At 33.4% G+C, this 26,077-nt stretch overlaps 1 protein-coding gene across 13 annotated transcripts in view; it reads right to left on the bottom strand.

Annotated features, from left to right (window-relative positions):
• The window catches only part of Ptpn13 (protein tyrosine phosphatase non-receptor type 13), a 190,967-nt gene that overhangs the window by 109,834 nt on the left and 55,056 nt on the right, over positions 1–26,077 (bottom strand). For 12 of the 13 annotated variants that reach the window (XM_048784870.1, XM_048784863.1, XM_048784871.1 and 9 more), the window contains 4 exons: positions 18,519–18,697; positions 12,182–12,247; positions 9,406–9,591; positions 5,599–5,686 (listed from right to left, as the gene is read on the bottom strand). In XM_048784870.1, the coding sequence (XP_048640827.1) occupies positions 5,599–5,686; positions 9,406–9,591; positions 12,182–12,226 (319 nt within the window). In that variant the 5' untranslated portion in view covers positions 12,227–12,247; positions 18,519–18,697. The remainder of the gene's footprint in view (positions 1–5,598; positions 5,687–9,405; positions 9,592–12,181; positions 12,248–18,518; positions 18,698–26,077) is intronic. The other variant, XM_048784865.1, reaches the window with a different exon arrangement.

The following is a 26,077-nucleotide window of genomic DNA, read 5'->3' on the forward strand; positions in this document are numbered from 1 at the left end:
CCCAGTTGGGGGGGGGGGAGATTACTATCAATAGACCTAGGTTTTTTTTGGGGGGAGGGGAGCACTTGACCACTGAGCCACATTCTTAGCCCTATTTTGTATTTTATTTAGAGACAGGGTTTCATTGAGACACCTTGCTTTTGCTGAGGCTGGCTTTGAACTCACAATCCTCCTGCCTCAGCCTCCCAATCCGCTGGGATTACAGATGTGCACTACTGTGCCTAGCCTGGGTTTTAATTCTAGCTTTCCATTCAATCCACGAGTTTGGGCAAAGCCATTCAATTTCCATGTTTGTCATTTCCTTCATCTAAAAAATATGTATATAATTTATTAGACCTTTTTTGTAGAGATGATAGGGCAAATTGAACTAATCCACATGAACTATTTTGAGCTCTTCTGAACAAGAATAACTTAAAATTCTAAATTTTGCCTCCCTTTTCTATTTTTGCTTTATCTTCCTAAGCATGTGATTATCTACTGAGAGGGGATTTAAAAGTTCTTTTGAGAGGAAATAATGAAACCAAAGTTCAAGATATTTCTCATAAAAGTTTTAGAATTTTTTTTCTGTAATAAAAAGTCTCACATTGTTTAAAATAGGCCAAATGATGACTACAAGTGTATTTTTCATCTCATAGGGGAGGCTCTGAGTTCAGAAAGAGTTTACAACCAACATTAAACTATACACAATTATAAGCATCCAAATTTAAAATGAGACCATAAACACTTTCCTTTGGAGAATGCACAGCTTGCAAAAATCAAAATGGAGAACAATAAATATATATTGAAGAACTACAAATAAAAGATTTTAGGAGCATAAAAAAGTCTTCATGATAGAACATATTCCATTTATTTTCAACTGGGAAAAAACTTCCTTATAAGGTACACTATGTCTTAACTATTTTTGTTATATGTGTGATCAACATTATCCTTAGTTGGATATCATTATTCACCTTTCCCCTCACAGACTCAAACATTTACAGCATCTCTTAGAAGTGAACATCAAAATTACATTTAAATACTAAAAGAGGCCCCTCATTCCTCATCTCCTCACAAATGTGTTCAAGTACATAACAAAAAGAAACATGATATTATCAATATGCCAAAGTTCTGAAGCACTATCATGCTGATCTGGTCATGGTGTAGGTTTCCATCTTAAGTTTGGCAGCAAATGTTTGATTTCTTTCTGCTTACAGAGGCCATTTTATCAGCACTAGCAGTATTAAATAACGGAGTAGGAGCAGTTAGCCCACTTGTGTAGAGCCTAGCTTTTGTGATGGATTTCAGAGGTAAGATATAAGGAGACAACCGTGAAGGTCATCTTTCTTTCTTTTTTTTTTTTTTAGTTGTAGATGGACACAATACCTTTATTTTGTTTGTTTATTTTTTTTTTTTTAATGTGGTGCTAAGGATTGAACCCAGTGCCTCACACATGTTAGGCGAGCCCTCTACCACTGAGCCACAACCCCAGCCCCTGAAGGTCATTTTTCATAGGTGAAAATTTTTATTTAAACATTAGATGAACAATTAGGTCACTAGGTATAAAGCACTATTCCTAAATTTGCTTACTACTTTTAAATCTCATCTATGTCTCATTGCCCATCTTGACATTTTCTTTATTGAAAATAAGGTCAGGAGCCTAATACACAAAGAACATCCTTACAGAAACATTTCAGATAGGTACACATTGAAGAAAATGCTTTACTACCAAATTGGGATAACAATGTTGCTTTGCTCCAAATGACCACTGTGAGTTAACTAGTTGTGACCAAAAGTAATGCCAGTGGCATAGAAGAATATTTCTTCTTCAAATGTAATTCTTTCTTCAACTTTAAACTTTTTAAAATTAGTATATACCATTTACTATTACCTGCTAATTGCTTCTATGTAGTAATGGCTATAATTAGTATATTTATGTTGATTCTGTATTTGAAACAGGTTTTACAAGTTTGTAAAAAGTAAATTAAAAGAGCTTCTGTGTAATACTAATGTGGAAAGCAATGGGTAAAATGGTCTGAAGAATCTTCTTCTGTTACATTTGATCTAAACAAGACTGTAATTTAAAGGTCAAATACCTCTAATTTTACCCCAAAATATAAACATAAACAAAATTTGGTTTATCCTGAGTGACTAATTGTAATTCCTTACAAATTCTTTTGAATTGAGATATAGGGGATATTTCATTCTGCAATAAAGATTTTATTCTCTAATAGTCATATCAGAGAATAAAATCTATGGATAGCCTGTTAAGCACCTTCTGTAGATTTATAAATTTGTTATAGCTATACTTTTATGCCCTGCATTTGCATAGTCTACTGATCATAAGAATTCTAAAGAGATTTTAGAAGCAACACTAAATCTTCCTTTTGGTATAAAAGCAAAAGTCACAAATAAAAGGCATTAAAATTTGGTTTAATACAGTTAACACTTCTGGGTTGCACACATAAAACTGAGTTAAGAGGGCAGATCCCAGGCTAAGTGTTTTTACTGCAATAAAACCAATTAAATATCTGCTTGGGATTTTAATAAAAAATTTGTTTTAAAACTTCTGATGTGTTTATTGTTATAATAAGAAAACGGTCTAATAATATGAGCCAAGACACTGAACTACTTAAATTTTCGTTTTACTTGCATATAGCTTAATGTTTAAAACAGGTTAAATCAATCAATCCATCATAGTTTCACATATTTCTTTAATAAACTATTAAAGAATTATATTACAAATGTTATATTATGTGTAATGTTTTCATAAATCTCATTTCCATTCAATCAATAAATATTCATTGAACATGTACAAAAACTAATGTACTTAATATACCAGGCTTTCCCTATTCCTAGCATCTATGTGTCCAGAAAGCTTAATGTCTATAAATACATCTTATTAAAGATATATGTATATATGTATATATGTAAGTAGCCTGCTATTAAAGGTATATGATGGAGTAGGTATAGATTCAACTGAATCTCTAATTACTACCTCTAAAATACTGTATAACAATTAATGTCTGTAAAATTAAGATTCTGAATCACAGCTGGGCATGGTGGCACCCACCTCATAATCCCAGCTACATGGGAAGCTATAGTAGGAGAATCACAAGTCTGAAGCAGTCTGGGCAATTTAGCCAAACCCTACCTCAAAATTTTAAAAAATTTTTAAAAGGGCTAGCTAGACATGTTGTTCAGTAACAAAACAGTTGCCAAGCATGTGCGAGGCCCTAGGCTTAATCCTCAGTAATGCAAAAGAGAGGAGAAAAAAGATTCTGAATCTCCAAAAGCAATATAATCTAAATATGTTAACATATGATAATATTTAAAATTTAGCTAACTAAATATGGCAGAAGTGATTTTTCTTTCTATAGACCTATGATGGATGGGGAATAGGAGGTAAACACACACACAGAAGTATATCTATGTGTTTGTATGCATAGATGAAGTTTTTATTCTTAGCAAAAATGTATAAACTATCTATAAAATTAATCATTCATAATATAAAATTGTATTTAATAAATTAGCAAGTAACAAACAAACTTCAGTTCCATAACATGGCTACTTAAGTAGCAGTAGCAGATAGTGGTAGGGAACTCTGGAAAGAGAGTAGAGAAAGAACAGGAAGGGAAATAATGGAGGGAGGGTAGACAGGTGTGAGGGCAAGGGGTAGGAGGTGTTGGGGGGGAGAGAAAGGGAAGGTAGACAGGTGTGAGGGTAAGGGGTGGGAGGCATTGGAAGGGGGGAGAAAGGGAGACAGGATAAAAGAAACAATCTATGTTTCACTTATTTAAGTATTCATTATGACTCCTTGAAAAAAGATTCTTTCACCTTGCTCTTGACATTTGTCTATAATTTTCTATTGTTAGTTCTAAAATACAAATTTGGTGAATTATCCATTTGCAGTTATTCTTAGCACTGAGGTTCATATTGTATCCTATTTCAAATCCTATTACAACAAAAAGAAAATTGGATTCTTACCTATAGGAAAATTTGTCCATATATACACAGAGAAATAAGTATTGTAAAGGAAACACTTGTAAGAAATGATTAAAAATGTTTAACTTGCCATTAAAACATTGTAAATTAGACAAAGTCCATGCTGTAATTTTTACCCACACAGAAACTAGTAATAATATGTGTATTAGAAAAGAAACTTGAACTAACCAGAAATAAATATTCTTGATGTGAAGACTGCAATATATTTTCAGAAAAATAATCCTTATTCACAGCAATAAAATGAAGCATGAAAACAGACAACTAACTGCACCACTACAGAAACTCTCCACCAGAAACAATTTTATTTCTTTTCTTTGGCTTCTTGAGAAGGGTAACAGCACCTTCTTTAAGCACCTTCTGTAGAAGGGGACACTCTTTCTCAGAGGTGAGAGTGGGGAACTCTGCAAAACATTTGGTCCACATTACGTATCTAATTTTCACAAAGAGAGTTTCTCACAAGTTTGTAAGTAAGATAGGTGTGTGCTGATTACCTGATTAAATCAAAACTTAGAAATGTTAACTTTTAAATATTTTATCAGATAATATTAAGTAGAATATTTTATTAGCAAATATTTAAGCTGTCTTTACATTTACTTCTCTCTTGCCCCAAGATCTATGGACAAAATACTTCACCAAAAAACTCCAAATGTTTAGATTACTATTTCTAGTATTGCTTGATAAGAAGTAAAAAGGGTGAAGATAATCAGCAAAATCAAAAGTCCATTTTATAAATAAGCCAAGTCTGAAACTCAACACTGAAAAAAAATTATCACAGAAAATTTTATTTCTTCCATTTTTATTTCAAGTGTTGAGAATTTCCATGCATTTCTTTTTTAAAAATCTACATACCACTTATTATAGGACCCATAATTTTATAATGCTATTGGAAAATAACAAAACCACTATTTATCATTCGTTTTTATTTACTATGCATATAATTTATGGAAGTATTGATAACTGCAAGTAATGAAATGAATTATGAAATCAATTTAATGGACTGCGACTAGCATTTTAAAAAGGGAAATAGAGTTGGGCACAATGGCATATGCCTGTAATCCCAGTTGCTGGTGAGGCTGAAGCATGAGAATTGCAAGTTCAAGGTCAGCCTTGGCTATATATTAAGATCCTATCTGGAAACTTAAAAAATAAAAAAAAGGATCAGAGATGGAACTCACTGGTAGAATGCTCCTGGGTTCATCTCCAGTATGAGGAAAAATATAGAATGTAAAATATCAGTGTGTAGTAAGAATGATGCTGCTTTCTGAAATTTTTGCTTCAGTAACGTTTATATTCATAAATATTTATTCATTTGGTCATGCTTGATATTTTAATATAAAATGTTATGATAATTAAGTGATAATATTATTGATAATACAATATTGGAAAGATAAATAATTTGCTGTGGGAATCCTGACTGTACTAATATTTTCTGCATAACTTTAGTGGATTTATTTATTAATGTAGTTAGTGTTTGTTCTCTGCCTCCACTTTGCATCCTGATATTATAACTAATCATAATCACAATTATTAGATTTCCAACTCAGATAAGTATGATTTTATAAAAGAAACAGTAGAATAAAGCTAAAGTCTAAAAATTTCCTATTAATATGCTCTTACCTGTTGGTAATCCTTTTCCTCTCAATCGGTCTCGAATAGCCTGGCTTCTATCAGGCTTTTGTTCACTGTTACGGGAAAGCTGGTCCGTCTGTATATAGGTAATCAAAAATCAAGTTTGACAAAACAATCTCCCTTTTATTTTCATGGTAATTGTCTACAGAATAACACTAATTAGACAATTTGAGATATTCTAGGTCTTTCAACTAAATGGACATATTGGCAAATGACAAATCTAAATCAATGCTCTTTTGAATCTCCTTTACAACAAAATGGGTAGTAGTCTCAAACATCAGTAATTTTAACCAAGGATATTTGTTTAAAATAAAGCATGTCAAATTAGTCAAACTCCACATTATGAAGAATGAAAAGCTAGAAATTGGTTTACTCAGATAAGCAAATAGAGAAGAAACATGGAGATAGAAAATGGAATGAAAGAAAATGGTGAAGAAAAGTTACTTAAATTTAACACCATACCAAATGCTTATACACACACACACACACACACACACACACCCCATATGAATGTTAATATTCCTCTAATTGTGAAATTTGTTTGATTATGAATTAAAAACCTATCTATAGTAATATTTTCAGGGATCTATTTCCTAACTATAAGAAGAATTACATGCAAATATTTCTGAAATAATATTATCCTTTAAATTGCATAAATCATGTTAATGCAGATTACACTGTGCTGTGACAGAAAAGACAGTGAACATTCTATATACTTGGGAATTCCTATGTTGAGGCAGCTATTAATAACAGCTGTTGTTAATTCAACAGGTACTATGTGCACTAGGCATTGCCTTAAGAGCTTTAAAATCTTTATAATTTAACAAAGATTCACAACCTTATATGGTAAATATTATTATCCCCATGTTACAGATAAATTGGGATAATTTTAAGAACCTTAAAGCAGCTCATTAACACTGAAATAATCATCTTCACAACTGTTCAGAGATAAGAGTGGATGGTAAGTGTTAAAATTCCTATCTTATCAATGAGAAAAATTGAGGTGAAAATATTGTAACATTGGAAGAACTAAAGGCCTGCTGGCTTACTATAATTCATCTTAAACTAATGCTATGCTATATTAATCTTAAATAGGAATTTTGGTCACTTCCAGTGAATTTCACAGTAGTGAAAGACTGATTCTGTGAGTTACTGGAGGCAGTAACAGTTTCAGGGGAAGATAACAGCTAAAAGCATTGGCTTTGGGTCGGAGACCCAGGTTCCGATTATTTCTCTGTAATTTATTATACATGTGACCATGGGCAAGTTACACAATCCTTCCGAGTCTTAGTTTCATCATCATTAAAATGAGGATGAAAGTCTCTAGGGTGGGTTTTCTTATGATGAAAAAATATGATAATGCATATAAAACATGTAGCACACCTGTGTGGCACAAAGTAAACACAGCTATTGAGTTATTCTGTGCAAGAGGTGAAGAACAATTGAAAGGTGGGGTATATTATAAAAGTTCCTAAAAATATGCCTTCATGTAAAGGCAGGTTCTCTACATGATGATTCTAAAGGACCCTCTCTTCTTTTCTCCCACTAAAACACTACTCAGCACACCTTGTACCAGACTTATTTCTATTCCCCCCTATACCCTACTCCTTCCCATTTCACATCGTTTATCTAGGTTCACTGCTCTGCTGAGATTACTCTATCTAGCCTACAGAATCTACGTCAAAATGCTACTTCTTTCTAAGTGCTATATTTATTATAGTTTTGACTTATCTCCATTCCCCTCAGATCTCATAGTTTTAACTTATTTGGGGGGAATTATTGGGTATTAAATTCAGGGGCATTCGACCACTGAGCCACACATCTCCAGCCTTCTTTTGTATTTTATTTAGAGATGGGGTCTTACTGAGTTGCTTAGTGCCTTGCTGAGACTGGCTTTGAACTTGTCATCCTTTGCCTCAGCCTCCAGAGCTGCTGGAATTACAGGTGTGTGCAACCACACCAGCTTAGTTTTAATATTTTTGTTGTTACTTTTCATAGCCTTGTTTGTATTTTATAATTAAACAAGTGGTTATAGCACTTAAGAGCCCCTAAATCAACTACTTGATTCAAAAGCATATCTCTAATACAAGTTTCTAGTACAGGTTTCATAATTAGATAGGCAATAAATATTATAATAAACTGAATTAAATGCTAAAACTTCAAGGAATGGAGATCTTTTTTGTAACAGGCAATTATTGGATAAGGTAATAGAATTTCTATGGAGAAATAATTCTTCATGGGAAGACAGAAGAAAAAAATATTTTCAGTGATTTTACTATACAAGTAAAATCAGAAAAGAACACAAATATCTCATAGAAGGTGTGGTGTAATAAAAGATTCCCATACTGACTACTGTGAAACTGTTTGGGTCTCAATTTTCTCATCTATAAAGGGAAGTGATTTTATAGAATATCAGTATTATCAAAAGTTCTATTATAAAAAAACCTCCAGGAATAAAATAAGTTTGGGAAATATTTCATCTATATGCTTATTCTTGAAGGTTAGTAACACAGTGTAGCATATTAAAGACTGAGAAATTCAGCAATGAAAATACCTTTAATTTCCCTTATGCAGTTTTTTCTTAAGCTTATCTGATCATAGAAGAATTTTTAAAACAAAAATACATTTGTAACAATGTGGGAAATTTTGGTCTGGATAAAGGACTTTCATATATTTTTTGTAGCTTCACTTTTATTCACACACACAAAAAAAGGAACATGCAGAAATAAAACAGGAGCTAACCTAGTTAAAGAGGGGGAAAAAGGCAGCCAAGAAGGCCAATCATTCAGCCTTTACTATCTCCATTTCCCTCCACTACAGAAACACAAAAGTTTAATGGGAGATAGTTTATGAACTGCTTGTCTAGAAGATCTCTATTTCTCATCAGCTGGCAGAGTACATGGAATTTGGATATATCTTGTCAGCCACATAATGTCCTAGTTAAGATAAGGGAAATAAACATCTAGGGATGAAAAATTAAGCAGAAGCCAGGAAGAACACTGTGTGACAGCAACAAATTTGTAGCCCAAGTGAAGAAGAGACTACCACAGAGGGACCATAACACTAAATGGAAAGAGAAGATAAGAGTTTAGATACAAATCAGATGTCAGAGACCAAGGAGTATCCAAACTAGGGATAAAGGGATAGGAGAGAGTTAAGAGACACAGATCAGAAGTGGTATTATTAGATATAGAGTGTGTTGTTCTTAGGATTCCTCTGACCAAGACAAGAGAAAATGGGAACATCCAAGTCTTAGGGCAGTATGACCATGATCAAGCATGGATCCTTTCCACTGTCCCTATGGCAAGGTCCAAAGAGGATGAGAAAGGCTGGGGAATACCTATGCGATCCAGACAAATGAGTGGACAAGAAAGAAATATAAAGAAGTAGGAAGAGCATTTAAATATTTCTAAAACCCACTTTGCATGTTAATGCTTTTCTATAGGTATTCACAATGGTAGAATCACTTTAAGGGCTCATTGGGAAAAAAATTAAGAAAGGAGGCAAGAACAGACATTTCCATCTCAAATATGTTATAATTCTATGATATTTTCTAGAATAAATTACTAAAAAACAAAAGACTAGTTTTCACAAAATGCAAGAGACCAAGTACCTGCAAAGGGCTTCTAAATTTAATATTATTTCAAGTAAACAACATTAGAATAAGAAATTCAACTTCCTATTCCTAATCTCCACTGAGAAAATGCTATCTATATAGTAACTTCAAAGAAAATTCTGTGATGTGCTACTAATTTTAAAATATGACTATATTGGTCAATTGGAACTGTAGCTTACCCCAGGAAGATTTCCCAGAACGAGTTTTACCAACTGTTTCACATAGGAAAATGAAGGTGCACAGTTGCTATTCCTAATGTGGGCACTGCAAGCATCCAGGACGGTCCGAACAGAAACTCGAGCATAAATAACATCCTCACACATTCCAAGCAGTATGCTATTGAGATGATCTCCAAGCTTGATAGGCTAAAAATGAAGAAAGAAAAACATTTCTATAAATGTATGTAAATCCTCTAATATGAGAAAAGCCATTCTAGCAATTTCAGAAATCACAGCAAATGTACTTCACATACTTGGAGCAATGAGTTCTTTCTCTATTAGTAAATATCTTGTTTATTCTACCTTTTTCTATTATAAAACAAATTATTAACAAAATATGGTTAATATACATCTTCCCTGATAGGAAGTATTACAGAGAACCTGTTATCTTTTTTGGTAAACAAGTGGAATTCTTCAGTTATTCAAATATTTTGAAAACAGTTCTTATATATACATGCCATTTGTGTGGAACAAACTATTTTCTAAAATATTTCTAATATTTTATAATTATATGAATATAATTTGATGTTTCCACAATAAGGTTGAAGATTTTCAGATGTTGCAATTACTTTAGATCATTTAAATACAAGTTATCATTATCTCATGAAACAGAGAAGCCAGACCATTTGATTATTTTTACTAGTTAACACAATTTGTGAAATATTATATCCAAATAGCCAATAAGCACATGAAAGGGTGGTCCACATCATTATTCACTAAGAAGTGTAAATAAAACCACCACAAAAAGTCATTACAGGGCTGGAGGTGCAGCTCAGTGGTACTGCCTGTGCTTGACATGTGGGAGACCCTGGGTTCAATCGGCAGCGCCATCAAAAAAAAGAGACAGAGAAAGAAAGAGAGAGAAGAAAGAAAAAAATCTACTCACAAACAAATAAATGAAAAGACTAATAATACAAAGGACTGGTAAGGATTAGAGCAACTGGAATTCTCATCGGTTACTGATAGTCACTTTGTTTAAATAAATGTTTTCCCTATGACCATTTCACTTCCCATCTATTTAGGCATTATTTCATCCTGTAGGTCCCAGATTAGATGCATTTTCCTTTAAGATACTTGCCCTAACCCTTCAAGTCTAATCAGAAACCCCAACTCTATTTTTCCACAGCACCCTCCATTTCCCCTAACGCAGCATTCACTACATCATGTTGTAATTAGCCAACTGTACCTTCTGATAGATTCCACAGGCCTGAATACCTATAGTACTAATGGCTAGTACAATGTCTGATACAACACACACACACACACACACACACACACTTAATAAGTACTTTTAAATTAATATGGAGTATTTCCAAAATGATTAAGAATTCTGATCATAAAGTATACATTTATCTTTCCTCTCTAATTTATTCATTATTGATATTTACTTCATTTCTAGTTATCAAAAAAGAATATAATGGTACAACCACTTTAAGGACTATGATCATATTTTATATATAAGTTCTAGGCATCTTCATAAACAACATTAATATTTCCAGTAGTAATCTCACTTTCTCATTTATATTTACAGAATTGAAACTGAGAAGAGAGAGAAAGTATATAGTATTTTTCATGCTATAAAATTAAATCAAACCAAGTTGAAGAATATCATTTATCTTTCATGAATTTTAAGATGTTCAAATTTTAGGGTAAAAGTCTAACATATTTGTTATTGCTAATATTTAATAATAAAACATACCTAGTTATTTTGGTTTTGGTGTCTAAATGCCTAAAATAAAACATAATTTTAAATATTGTATCTTAGCTTTCCTTAAATAAAGGAATTTCTAAATTTTTAATTACTACCTACTTCTATGTTTATATTGAATCTTCAGGAATCAGAATTATTTTAGAAAATAACAACTAGAAGTGGCCCAATAGTTATCAAAGTCCAAGACCTGAAAAAGTGTCAATATCTGTGTCTGCTGTTACAGATGTAGCTAAGTATGATTCTGCAGTGAGTAGAGAAAAAGTAATGAAGCTCTGTGTGCTATAGGCTGAGACAGAGCCAGAGCTACTTTCTATCCCCACCCCACCCTCCACTTTGTGGTACTAGGCTGAGCTATATATTCCCAGACATTTTTTTTTTTTTAATAATTCTTTCTTTTGAGACAGTCTTGCTTAACTTCCCAGGCTGATTCCAAACTTCTGATACTTCTGTACTTGAGCCTCCCAAGTACTCGAAATTAGAGACTCTACTTTTTGCATCAAAAGGGTACTACTATCAGGTCCCTGTGGTACACAGCTGTAATCCTAGCAACTTGGGAGGATGAGGCAGAAGGATGACAAGTTTGAGGCCAGCCTTGGCAACTTAGTGAGGCCCTAAATAAATTAGTGAGACCCAGTCTCAAAATTTAAAAAAAATTAAATGGGCTGGGATGTGGCTCAGTGGTTAAATCTGAGTTTAATCCCTGGTACCCACCCCCATCAAAAAAAGGATACTACTTTCAGTGTAAGAATGAATCAGCAAAGATATGTACAATTCCTCTTATCAGTCATTAAATTGGAAGAAATAAAATATACTCCCACTTTCTCTTGCTATGATTTCTGAAGAGGCTAATTCCATATCATGGACTAAATTGTTGAAACCTGGGTGGTAAATATTATAATTCTATAAATATTTTTAAAAATAATTTTGTTTGTACTTATATTTGTTAGTTCATTATTGAAAGTATGACATTCTTCAACATAAATAAACAATACAGAAATGATGTACAAATGTAAAAACTTGACTTACTTGGCTCTGAGGTACTTCATGATCAGCCCCCCAATACAATGTCATTCCAAGAGAATAAATATGGATCTAGGAATAGAATTTTTAAAATTATGGTGAAATAAAATAAAAAATACAGAAAGTGCTATATATTTTTTGTTCTAAAGAAATTATAACATGTAATTTGAGAAAAACATTTCACAGAAGGAAAAAAGTATGCATAAAAGTATGTGAGAGCTTAAAACAGAAAATAAGACTGGAAATTATTAAAACAGATGTTTTTTCTAATAATGAGTCCAGAGTTTCTTCATGCAAAGTCAAGCAAATATGAGCATATAGTCTTATATCCCTCTTCTTTTACAAAATTTAAAAGTTACTCAGCACCAAATTATATTGTTATACTGTGTGCATGTTCAAATATGTAATAATGAATTCCAGTATTAGGTATAATGCATTTAGCAGCCTGCATTTTAAATTTACCAACAGAGACATTTCTATATCAATGATTGGAAATCGTATCTTTTTTTTTTATTGCTACACAGAATTTCATCATGTAAAATAGCATTATTTTATTCATCTGTTTTTAATGGTAAATAAGATTTTTACAAACTTTTGCTGTTATAAATAATGTTTCAACAGTCAGTCTTGTGATATGTCAATAGGTACATGCAGGTATTTCTCTTGAATTGACTCTGAAGTTATAAATAAAGTTTTGATATGCATATTGTCACATTCCCCTACAGAGAAGTTTGATAATTTTGCATTTCAACCAGCAACTCTTGTTTTCTCACAAAACTTTAGTATTTTTCTCACTATGGTTGTGTGGGGTTGTACAAGAAAAAGAAAGCAAGATTGAAAGGGTTTTCTTTTGTGTTGTTTGCCTCTAAAAGAATGGACATTGAGGGGGTAGCACATATTTTTACGCTGACAGGAATGATACAACAAGGAAAACCGGAATTGCAGGAGAGTAGAGATTGCTGGAGGGAAAGAAGTTGGAAGCTAATGCATGGATGAAGGTGTTAACTTTACAGAGGAGCATGGATGGTCACCTGTAGTAAGAAGGCAGAGAAAATGGGGGTTTATATGGGCAAACTGATAATTGGATCCTGGGGAAAGTGTCTCTCAATTGCTGGTATTTTTTTCTGTGAGACAAAGAGCACAGTATCAGCTGAGATGGAAGATGGTTAAATATATAAGTAGACATCTTTTCTTTTCCCCCAATTTCATTATTTTCTTGCCTTTACTTCACTCTGTTCCTATTTTCTTTTTTTTTTTTTAATGTGATGGGTTAATTTATTTATCTTTATTATTTATTCTCAATGGAGATTGAGTCTAACAGTCATAGGAAGTCATGCAAAAGGAACAGATGACCTCATCCTAGGTCACAGGACTATCCCACATGTGTTGGCATACAGAAAATATCTCTACCCTCTAGTTGAAATTCCTTGCCCCCATTTCCAAACCTCCAGCTCCTACCTATTTCTTTCAATGCCTCATGTTCCCCAAAGTTTTCCCTGATCTTCTTAGTCCCATAGGCATGACAGAATTCATTGTATGCCAGTTAAAGGCACAGACTCTGAAATCAGATTCATTCTATTCACATCTCAACAATGCCACTTGGCAGCTGTGCCCTAGTCTCCTCATCTACAAAATAAGATATGTTTTGAACAACCAACAATAAAAATTTAAAAATAAATAAATAAATAAAAATTAAAAAGTCTGGGGATGTGGCTCAGTGGTAAAGCACCCCTGGTTTCAATCTCCAGTACCCTCCAAACAAAACAAAACAAAAAACTGGGAAGTAATTGCTCTTTGTTCCTATTGTCTTACCTTTATTTTTTAATACTATCGACTGTCTCAAATCCTCTTTAGAAACTGTTGAGATATATAAATAAAAATGGGTTCCACTTTTGAAGTATTTTCATTACTACCAATTTTCAGAAACCCAAGCTGTGACTTTCAAGTCTTACTGATCTGCCTCCACTTCCATGTTGCAGGCAGGTTTTCCTTGTCATCACGCCTTTTCCTATCACAATCTAAACACGTCAGCATTACTAGATAATTCTATGATAAAAAACTACATCCTTTTCTTCCTCACCTTTTGTAAACTTTTTTTGTCCACCAAAAATATGTTTTCTTTTTCTTTGTTGATGACAGTTTTACCCATTATTGATAGGCCAGAGATGTTTTCCACTATATATGTCATATAAATTCTTTTAAACAGGATAGGGTATTTTCTTTTAGGTAACAGTTATGTTGTGTTTGTATTTCTAATGAAGCAGTTGTCTAATACTTTCTTGTATTATAGTTGGATTCTTTCTTGTCTTTCTTGAGGGAAAGAGTCTTTTGAACACACTCTTTTTTCTCTCTCCTTCTCATTTTTCTGGTATTGGAGATTAAGCCCAGGGATACTCTACCTCTGAGCCACATTCCCAGCTCTTTCTGATTTTGAGACACATCTTGCTACGCTGCCTCAAACTTGTGATCCTTCTGCCCCAGCCTCCAGAGTAGCTGGGAATATAGGCATGCACTACTGCTCCCAGCTTTTAACAAATCTTAGTATCTCTTTAGGTAACTAACACAGAACTTGTACATAGTAGATATTTAATACATACCTGCTAAATTAAATTAAATTAAATGTGCATGCAGTACATGATAGCATAATGCATTTGATCTGTATCAAACTTCTCTAGGTTTCATTTCAATGAGGCTTGTATGTTAATACTTTTGCAAAACAACTCTTACATGAAAAACACTTTTCACATATATGAAAAATACTTTCCTTAACATTAGCATAAAATAGTAATTGCATACTCAATTACATTAACTTTGATTTGTGATTTTTTTTTTCAGATATGGCCAGTGCTTTAAGATTCTTTGTTATATTTACTTCTTAGTATGCCAAAAGAGTTACTACATGTTAATAGTTTTTATATATCTTTGTATGAAATTGACAAAAAAAATCCTCAAAACTAGGTTGTGAAATTGTGCGCTTGCTGATCACCAATGTATACAGTGTAATGGTTAATTGTACATGCCAACATGACTGGACCATGAGATGCCTAGATACTTGATCAAACATTATTCTTGGTGTTTCTATAGAGGTATCTTGCATGAGATAAACATTAAATCAGTAGATTGAGTAAAGCAGATTGCCCTTCCTAACCTGAGTCGGCCTGTTCCAATCCTCTGAAAGCCTAAAAAGAACTAAAAAGCTTACTCTTGGAAGTGAGAATCTTTCCACCTGATTGCCTTCAAATTGGGACATCAACTTTTTCCTTCTTTGGACTTGACTGAAAAAGCTCTTCCTGAGCCTCAAGATTGCCAGTCTTTGGACTGAAACTTCCTCATCAGCCCTATGGTTTTCCGGCCTTTGAACTCAGCCTGAAGCTTCACCATCAGTTCTCCTGGGTATTCAATTCAGTTTACAGACTTGCCCTGAATATTTTGGGGTTTACCAGCTTGCATGTACATGGATACATGACATATGCATACACAAACACACATATTCTGTTTGTTGCGAGAACCCTTACCAATATATACAGATATGAAATCCTATATAGAGAAATACAATATGCTACTTTATTAGGATGACATTTTATGGGTTCCTTTCTTTTTGTTTTTGTTTATTTATTTATTTATTTATTTGTAATGGGGGTTTATTGAGAGTCACTGTACCACTGAACTACATCCCTAGCCTTTTTAATTTTGAGAAGGGTCTTATAAAGTTGTCCAGGCTGGCCTCAAGCTAGCAATCCTTCTGCCACAGTCTCCAGAATAGCTGGGATTGCATGTGTGCACCACCACACTTAGCTATATTCCAAATTTTTAATAATATTTTCAAATCATTTAAATTTTGTTAAAGAAATAATTCCAGGTATGCCAGATCTTTGTTAAAATAATGATTAATAGCAACACATTTCTTACAGAATACAAATTAAAACGTTCTATTATTTATATTTATTACAAGCAACTTGTATAGTCAAATAGGGTAATACTTCCATACACATTATTAATAAACAGAATTTCTACTTTCGGTACAGCCTGAAAAGACACAAGCATACAGAAGAACACTTATGTCAAGGTGTAATTAAATTAACATGGTAATGCTTACATTACTAAGAGCTCTTACTTCATCTAGGTGCTATATAACAGCTGCAGATGGACACGGTATACTTAGAGACACTGTGAAGAATGGAGGGAAGTATCAGGGATTGAACTCAGGGGCACTTGACCACTGAGCCACATACCCAGCCCTATTTTGTGCTTTATTTTATTAGGGTTTCACTGAGTTGCTTAGTGCCTCGCTTTCACTGAGGCTAGCTTTGAACTCGAGATCCTCCTGCCTCAGCCTCCCAAGCTGCTGGGATTACAGGTTGGGCCACCACACCCAGCTCATCAGAGGTTTTTAAAACTAAGGTAGCCATGGCTTTACTGTAGTACAGTGGTTCTTATTTTTTCTGAGGTCACCAGACATGACGTTATGAGCATCCTCTCACAAAAATGTTCACATGCACAAAACTCAGTATGCCATTTCACTGCTTTGCAAACACCCTGAAGCTTGATTCTGATTCAGAAATCTCAAGGATTACATACTTTTCAAAAACACTATGCCTATTCCCAAAATTCTAATCACCCTCTGTCTTTTAAAAGTATTAATAAATGAATCATACAATGTACAAAATGAATGCATGCCGGTTAAATAACAATAAAAATGAATAACTGTCTATTATATCTATCCAGCTTAATAAAACAGTACCCAGTACATTTAAATGCCTTTATGACATGTTAACAATGACCAAGACTGTATATACTCCATAGTATACAAAGTCCTTTTCAAATACCTCATCTCATGTAATGAGAATTTTCTTAGGGCTAATGCCTAAAGCGTTGGCTCCACCTCATAGCTATTGTCTTCTCTCACTGGTTGTCTGTACCTCCCAAATTTCTTAAGTACTTCAAGGAAAACAAAGGATAAGCCTTTGCTGGATTTGCCCTAACATATACAATTGATGGCCCAAATCAAGGGGCTTTCCTCTCCCTTAATCACCATTTATTTCCTCCCCTCTCACACATATAAAAGGGAAATATTATTATAATTATCAATAGAAACATAAATGATTGCAATTCCTTCAGGTGGTAATGAGGCAAAGTGTTAGAAATGTAAAATGTGCATACTTTTTAATGTGACAGTTTTACTATTAGGAAATTATTACATTATTCTTTACACTTACTCGGAATGATGTATGATAAAAGATGTTGATAGCAAATTCTGTTCCAGAATTCCATATCTAAATTACCCACAGTCTGCTTTATAACACAAAATATATTTGCCCCCGCAAATTTTTTTCATAACTTTAAGAAAATTAGATCTTATTCGAAAGTCGATGGTATCACCATAGTTAGAATACATATTTCTACCACAAACTTTTCTTTCTTCTTTATTGTTCCATCAAATAGACTGTGAAACTGTCCATTTTGCCTCCACTGTATCCCTTTCATCCATCCACTTCTTTATGTTCTGAAGGCATTATAGTATTTGCAGTTATTTCCAGGTTATTAAAACTTTCCAATTAGATTTCCATGAAATCATGGACCACCCCAAGCTACCCACTTTTGTCAAGCTTAACTCACAAAATCACAAATTCCATTATATAACAGTCTTAAAAAATATGATTCCTACTGCCTTAGAAGGAAGGCTCAAGCCCTGGCATTCAAAATCTTCCTCATGTTGACCTACAGTCTCCCTTTCTTTCTTTAACCACAGCCATCCAAACAGTTAATGATCTGGCCCACTTGGTCTGATCTACCATTCCCAGCCACAGTGGACAATGTATTGTCATAGTACACACTAATTGGAATGTCCTTTTTACCTGTTTTCACTTATAAAAATTCTCCTTGCTCTTTGTAGCCAAATGCTGCCTTTTCTGTAATATCATTCTACACTCAAAATTAACTGCTTTTCTTGCAAACTCTCAAAACACTTTATCCCCTCCATAGCATTTGTTTCAGCTTGCCATAGAATACAGATTCTTCTATACACATTAATCACAGCCCACTTTCTATTTATTTTTGTATTTTCCTGATGAGCAGTGTTTTCTACACAGAAGGTACTTAATAAATATTTATTAATATGAATTAATAATGGCTCACTTTTTAAAGTATTTTTTCTTAGATTCATAAATCTTTATAGAACTATTTTTAATTCTTAAGTAAAATAAATACAAACCTCTTGGAATAAATAATTAAAAATAAAATTCAATGGACTTTTTTCAGGGGGCTGAAGTAGGGTAGCCCATTTTCTTAAGTTGCCGTTCCCAAAACAAAGAACAAACAGAAACAACAAATATTTAACAGTTACCTTTTCAACATCTGAGAGAGAAGTTAACGATTGATTTTGAAGAACTTCTGGTGCAGTGAATGCTCGAAGATCCTGATTGGGAATGTTCTCATCTGTAAATGACACACTACCAGATGGCAGCAACAGTAGAGACCAGGGAGAAATGATGAAGCCAAGGGCAGCAGGATCTGTTAGGCTTACTGGTTTGTAATTGCATGAAATGAAAAGGAAAAAAAAAAAGGGTCATTGCTTAAAATTATAGTGAGAGAAACAAGAGATCACTTTAATGTACATTCCAGTCTATTAGTATAGATATGAATGTACAGTTACATATACCACATCAATGAGCTACAAAAAGAAAGTAGGCTTCACAGAAGTATAACTGCTACCATTGTTAATAATGCCTTGATGGGCTGAACCTTTCAAACTCTGGACGGCAGATTCTAGAAACTAAAAATAGAGAATTCTTATTACTAGTTAAAAGAATTATACTTGGTTCAAGTATTTTATTTAGTGATACACAGAAATGAATAAGAATCAAGAGTACTTTAATTTCTTTTTTTAAATCATGGATTCCTTTGAGAAATTGCCCTTGGCTCTCTCAAGGACTCTGCCCATAAATATAAGACTCTGTACAAAAATTGTACAGTTCATAGATCTGCTTATAGCCCATTTATAGACCCCAAATTAAGATTTCTTGATTTAGACTATAGGTCTTGAAATGGACAGAAATCAGTTTCTTTGAGAATTCCCCAGTTTTAGAATTAGTAATGTTTCCAACTCAATGAAAAACTTTTTCTGAGTAAAATGTATTTGCTTGAATTTGAATTTTGTCTTATTTGTATTCCTTCATAATTTTACTAGAATTTCTCGGGTAGCTTGTTTTGTATTATCAATGTGAGCAATGAAGTCTCTTAATTTTTTGTTTCTAATGTCTGCCAGTATAGATGCTTAAGAGCTGAATATTTAAGAATTTTTTGAAGCATTTATTTCTTAGAATGCGGCAGGTCTCCTTCTAAAAGTAATGCCAGACATCAAGCTCAACAAAACAAAATCATAAAAAGGAACTTAGTTTTGTCCTCCCAAATCAAAAGGAAGTTAATATAAGTTTTAAGATAAATTACCATAAAGAAGTCACAGAAGGCCTGTGACTACCAATTTCATTGTTCAATTTGAATGCATTATACTAATATCCCTCTACTTCAAATGATTAAAAACTGACAGAAATCCATGGAATAGTTTATCCAAGTATCTATGCTTTATAGAAAACAACATTTTTTTTTTTGTAGTACTGGGTATTGACCCCAAGGGTACTGTACCACTGAGTTACATCCCCAGCCCTGTCTCCCTAAGTTGCTGAGCCTAGTGTTGAACTTGTGATCCTCCTGTTTCAGCTTCAAGTATCTGGATTACAGGTGTGTGCACCAGGCTTGAAAACAACTTTTGAAAACTAAATTGTTCTTTGACTTAACTTCAACTTATGTTCAGGTCATCAGAATTTGACTTACATAAAAAAAATGAATTAAAAAAACTAATAAAATTCATTCCTCTTCTGAAGATTAAATGTCCCTGCATTTTTCTGAATATGAAATACATCTTTAATAACTCTGATTTAAAAAATATGCTTGAAAACACCTTTTAACTAGTAAGCACATCTTACACTGAGCTGATGCAGAGTTACAGATTAATAGTCCCCACAGCCTTAATTCACCATCCATTAGACTGTTGAAACATGGCTCACAATTCTTATGGCAAAATACATTTCAATATGTCATTGCAGATGGGAATTCTAGGTATATTGCTATCTTTCACAGCCACTCTGAACATTTTCTGCTAAATGCTGCTTCTTTGGTAGTTCATGAATAATCAACATACAACACAGCTAGAAAAGAACTCTAATGAGGCAGAGCTACTATTCAAAATCTTGAGATTTTATATCAGAGACATTATAAAAAAACTAAAATTAATTCTTTTCAGATTATCCACTAAGGGGGAATGAACACTAAGAGACTAATTAGGAAGCCAAGGAACTAACATCTGGTACAAGATGATGACGGCCTGCAATCGGAGTGGTAGTAGTGGAGGTGGTGAGAATCCACTGGAAACTGAACATATTTTAAAGGTATCGATAATAGAATTTTCCAACAGACTGAATGGGGAGCAAGAGAAAGACAGGAATCTGGATGACTCCAAGGTGTTGATCTGAGTAACTAGAACAGAGTACAATCAACTGAGAAGACAAGATGGAAATGACTATAGACAGTATGAGTTGCCAAAATGGGTACTGGGGTAGGAGTAGGAATTAGAATTTTACTTTGGGACTTAATAAAGTTAAGATATTTGTTAGATATTGAAATGGAGATGTCAAGTTGGCAGTTGGATCTAGAATGTGGGTTGAAAGTCAGGAATGGAGATATATTTTGGGAGTTCCTGGCTTAACAGATTTGAAGTCATATGACTGATCTCTAATAAAATGATTTAAGATAGAAAAGAACTGAAAATCAAGGATATTCCTTGGTATACTCCCAAGATGAAGACTGTTTCTTCTCAGTTTTTTATCTAGGTTCTTCCTTCTTTTGGGAATCCATGAAAGTATAGTGCTATAACTACCCGCAACACTTCATTCACTACTGACAATCTCCACTCACTATTTTAATTAGTTCTTCTATTAGCCTTTCTGTCCAGTTCCCCTGTACCTAGCCTTGAGCCTAAGTTAGGAGGGTAGGATTCTAACTCTCACATTCAATTCTTGATAGTCCTTATTTTGGGTATGACCCTTATAATTTCTTGTACACCTGTTACAGGAAATTACAAATTATAGTTTATAAGTTACAAATTATTGGGTATCACAGCTATCATAAAGGCTTGAATGTCACAGAAATCTAAACACTGTGTCCTATCTTACTACCCTGATGTTCACGTCCACAGAGGCTGAACAGTGTGGCTATACGTCCATACTCTCCTCCTCATCCTTGGCCACAAACTCTATGTTCTTTCCAACATGAAAGTGTTGAAGGTGAAAGCAATCCACTATTGCTTATCACTCTGAAATGATTAAGAGATTTATTCACTTAACCAGCACAAGATCAGTATTATTATTACTCTAACAAAAAATTGCATAGCTCAACTAGTTTTATATAATACATTTGGGATTTTTGTTATTAAACACCTAATATGTATCATGATTCTAAGCACTCTATGTATTAATATAATGTTCATGACATTATAAGTCAATGCTAATAGAGTCTAAAGTGCTACTTGGGGATATAAAGTATGTACATAAACAAACATAAGATAGTATAAAGTAAGAAAGAAACAATACAAAAGGAAGTTTCAAGGATAGCAAAATTACTTCATCTAATTTTGATGAATTTTCTTTCTTTCTTCCTTTCTGCACTACTCACCCCGCAGCCACCTCTTCCTCCTTCTAATAATACACGAGGCCCTTTCAGAGGGTTAACACTTGATCATGGCCAAGGGTAGAATTCCAAAGAGAAGAAGCAGCCAAAGCAAAGGCATGTGGTCAGGAAATTATTATGTTTGGGCAAGCCAAAATTTTAAGCAGAGAAGTGGTGGGCAGCAGTGAGAAACAGAATTACAAAGGTGGGTCATAATTTGCCTTTTAAAAAACACACAGAAATGATACAAAGTTTTCAAATGTCTTGTAATAAAGCTAAAGAAACTGTGACCACAAAGTACATTGCTGTCAAATTTCCAAAGCACATACATGACATTTAAGTATTGGATTCTTCAGAAAATATAGTCAAACCACAAAATATATTTTAAAATAATTGTAAAGAGTTATATAAACCTACAAATCAGGGAATTTAGAGTTTGTGGTTAGAATTGGTCTTTAATCCACCTTCTTGACAACTAAAGGAAGGAATTTAAAGCAAATGTTTTCAAAATCTTTCACAGAATGCTAACAAAAGAATATTTTAAGATAAGAGTCCAGGATCTTATAATTTTATGTCCTGTGTTTTAGTTGTGTGCTGACTGCACTCAAGAATGCTATTATGAAAGACTAAATCTGATATGCACTGATTCTAGTAGTCAAGTGACTCTATTTAGAGACTTATACCAACATTCCCCAGAAAAAGCTCCTTAAAGAGAATTTCAAGTAGCTAGAGAGAAAGTTAGCAATAAGCAGAAATTTGATATGCAGAGAAGCTTGTTGTTGTTGTTGGAGGTACCTGGGGATTGAACCCAGTGGCTCTCTACCATTGAACTACACCTTCAAAAAACATCAAAACAATTTTTTTTTAGTTATAGAGGGACACAATATCACTATTTTGTTTATTTATTTATTCTTATGTGGTGCTGAGGATTGAACCCAGTGCCTCACATGTGCAAGGCAAGCGCTCTGCCACTGAGCTACAACCCCAGACCCTTGAAACTATTCTAAACTTTTCCCCCATCCTCATTTGTACATTAAATTATACCAGGTGATTGATCTGAAATGTATATTCATATGCAATATGAACTGAATTTTTGAGAGGATTCTGTATTATAGAATTCTCCCCTGCCTCCATCTTAAAAAAATATATATTTATTATTTGAGGCAGTGTCTCCCTAAATAACGTAGGCTGGTCTCAAGCTTGTGATCCTCCTGCCTCTGCCTCCATGTTTTCTTAAACTTAAAATCTATGGACCACTTAACATTCATATTCTTCTCCTGAGGAATCTTGTCATTTCCTTTAGTTCCCCTCTTAATTTTTATGACTCCATTTGTTGTATAAAAATTTAGGAAAATGGTCATAACTGGGAAACAAACATAGCAAAGGAACAACAGTCAAAATTATCAGGAAATAATGTAAAGACTTAGAACATTAACAGCACGATTTCAACCTGAAAAATCCCTTTGTTTGCCTATTCAAGCACAAGTAAAGAATTGTCATCCTCCTATTATATATATTCTATGAGAGTAACTGGCAAAAATCTGTGCAAAAGCCTTTGTTCCAAACCCTGAAGGACTGGATGAAGTCACTCTATAATACAAAATTCTCTCAAAAATTCAATTCATATGTGCATATGAATATACATGGTAAATCTCAATCACTTGCTATAATTTATTGTACAAACAAGAAAAGGGTGTAGAATAGTTCCCCTGTATTTTAATATTTTTGATATTACTGTTTTGTGATAAATTATGTAAGATTCATTTAATTAATTAATTCCTCCTAAGTTTTGTTACTACTTTTTAAAATTTCACCTTCTCTAATATGAAACATGATAGAATAGTAATCTTTTTTGAAAATAAAATTGTATAAATGATTGAAACTGATTCCTATAATAATACAAACTGATAGTGATAGACTCTTTAAAGACATTTTATATCACATAAGTATTTTTGATACAGTCAATCACTCAATAGCATTTAATAAACCCTTCACAAGGCTTTGTTCTCAGGAGTTTATATTCTGGTATAGTAGGTCCCAGACTTTGCTAATTATACAAATCTCTAAGCTCATCTAGGAGATTTGGAAACATATCAGAGAAACTGTCAGCTTCATTTCATTCTTTTAAATATCTGACTTCATTAATTTAGCATGTAGTTTCACTTAAGAAAGATGGTATGCATAGTGGGTAGGAATACAGACTAAGCAAGAAGCCCTATGTTCCAATCCTAGGTTTGACATTTATAGCTTACAACTGTGATCTTAAATAGCCTCTCTGTCCCTCAGTTTCCTTCTCTGTAAAGCCAGTTGTTATCTCAAAGAGAAGGCTTTTGTGAGGATTAATGGGAAACAAAACAACAACAAAAAACCCACTTAGAACAATTCCATGACTATTTAACAAAACCTCTCTAATGATACCAGATATAAACAACTCATCTAAAAACAATCACTACTCAAATACAAACTCAATCACTTCATGTTTTTCCCCAGTGGAAGACAAGGAGTGCACTATCCGTAACAAGTATCATTTTCAGAAAAACAGATTAAAGTCTCAAACTGCTCTATTCTAGATGTTTGAGAATTTTTTGGCACCTCTAACCTAGAAGTCATATTAGAAATACAGGTGATTTAAGGTATGATGTACTCTAAAGTGCTATTTTTTTCTTTAATTAGAATTAATTCTTTGGGGAATAACCCTTAAATAAGTATTCTGTTTATTACATGGCATTCCTAGTTAGCATAGTTCCCCAATTTGTAACAATTGGCTTAAGATTTGACAAACAAGCCAATTTATTAAGTAACTATAGTTGTCAAATAGATGTTTTACTGTACCTAGTTGTTATCCTTAGGAATATAGCATGAATTATTAAATGAAAATATTTATTTGAATATATATCACTATCATATCAGCATATAATTTCAGAAAATCTATTTGTAATAGAAGTTGTAGCATTCTGATATGCAAAGTTGTCACTCTAAATTGATCTATTTAAGGAGTTTTTCTTCCCTAGAACAGAAAATAAAAGAAAAATAGAAAAGATATTTTTAATTTCTTAATGAGAGATCTCCCCCAACACACACACATTTTCTGTTTATTTTTAAATGGCTAAATAGATGCAAGCTGCTTATCCAAACCACAACCAGTGGAATTTTGGTATGGCTTATGATCAATTAAGCTTCTGGTAGTTTTGTTTTGTTAAGCACTTGCAAGATTCTTGAGGTAATTTTCGAACTATGCAACTTGCTAACAAAACAATGGTGAGATCTGACCTTAATAAGTAATATATAGACAATCTACATGGGTAAAATCAAATCAATTATTATTGTTAAAAATGACAGGGCTTAACTGATTGATCAATGTGGATCGAGGGAAGCAGGTCACTTAAGAATTTGCTTTCTTCTTTAGTAAGCTTCCTTGGGCACATGATCAAATAGCATAAAATAAATAGCAGAAGTTCCTTTCAATTCCATCTTCCATTTTTAACACACTCTTGAGGAGAAATCTGTTCATTTTAGTCCTTTGATATACTAAGTTCCTTCTCTTTGATATTCCTTTGGTTTCCAACATTTCCAATCTTCTTTTTTTTTTTAAGTTTTTCTCCCTTTTTGTTATTACTATTTTAACATTTGCAATACTTGTTTACAAAATATACAAAGACTAGAAAACTCAACCATCAGCAAATAATGCAACTAAAAATTAACAAAACATATAAACAGGTATTTCACTGAAGAAGATAATTAAACGGCAAATGCGCATATGAAAAATTACCCAGCATTATTTATTTTTAGATAATTTCACATTAAAACCATAATGGTCTTTAGGGAATAGACCGAGAAGGGGAATAGCTGGGTCAAATGGTGGCTCCATTCCCAGCTTTCCAAGAAATCTCCATACTGCTTTCCAAATTGGCTGCACCAATCTGCAGTCCCACCAGCAATGTACAAGTGTACCCTTTTCCCCACATCCTAGCCAGCACTTATTGTTGTTTGACTTCCTAATGGCTGCCAATCTTACTGGAGTGAGATGGTATCTTAGGGTGGTTTTGATTTGCATTTCTCTGACTGCTAGAGATGGTGAGCATTTTTTCATGTACTTGTTGATTGATTGTATGTCCTCCTCTGAGAAGTGTCTGTTCAGGTCCTTGGCCCATTTGTTGATTGGGTTGTTTGTTCTCTTATTGT

Source organism: Marmota marmota, unplaced genomic scaffold (genome assembly GCF_001458135.2).
Source record: "Marmota marmota marmota unplaced genomic scaffold, marMar, whole genome shotgun sequence".
NCBI lineage: Eukaryota > Metazoa > Chordata > Mammalia > Rodentia > Sciuridae > Marmota > Marmota marmota.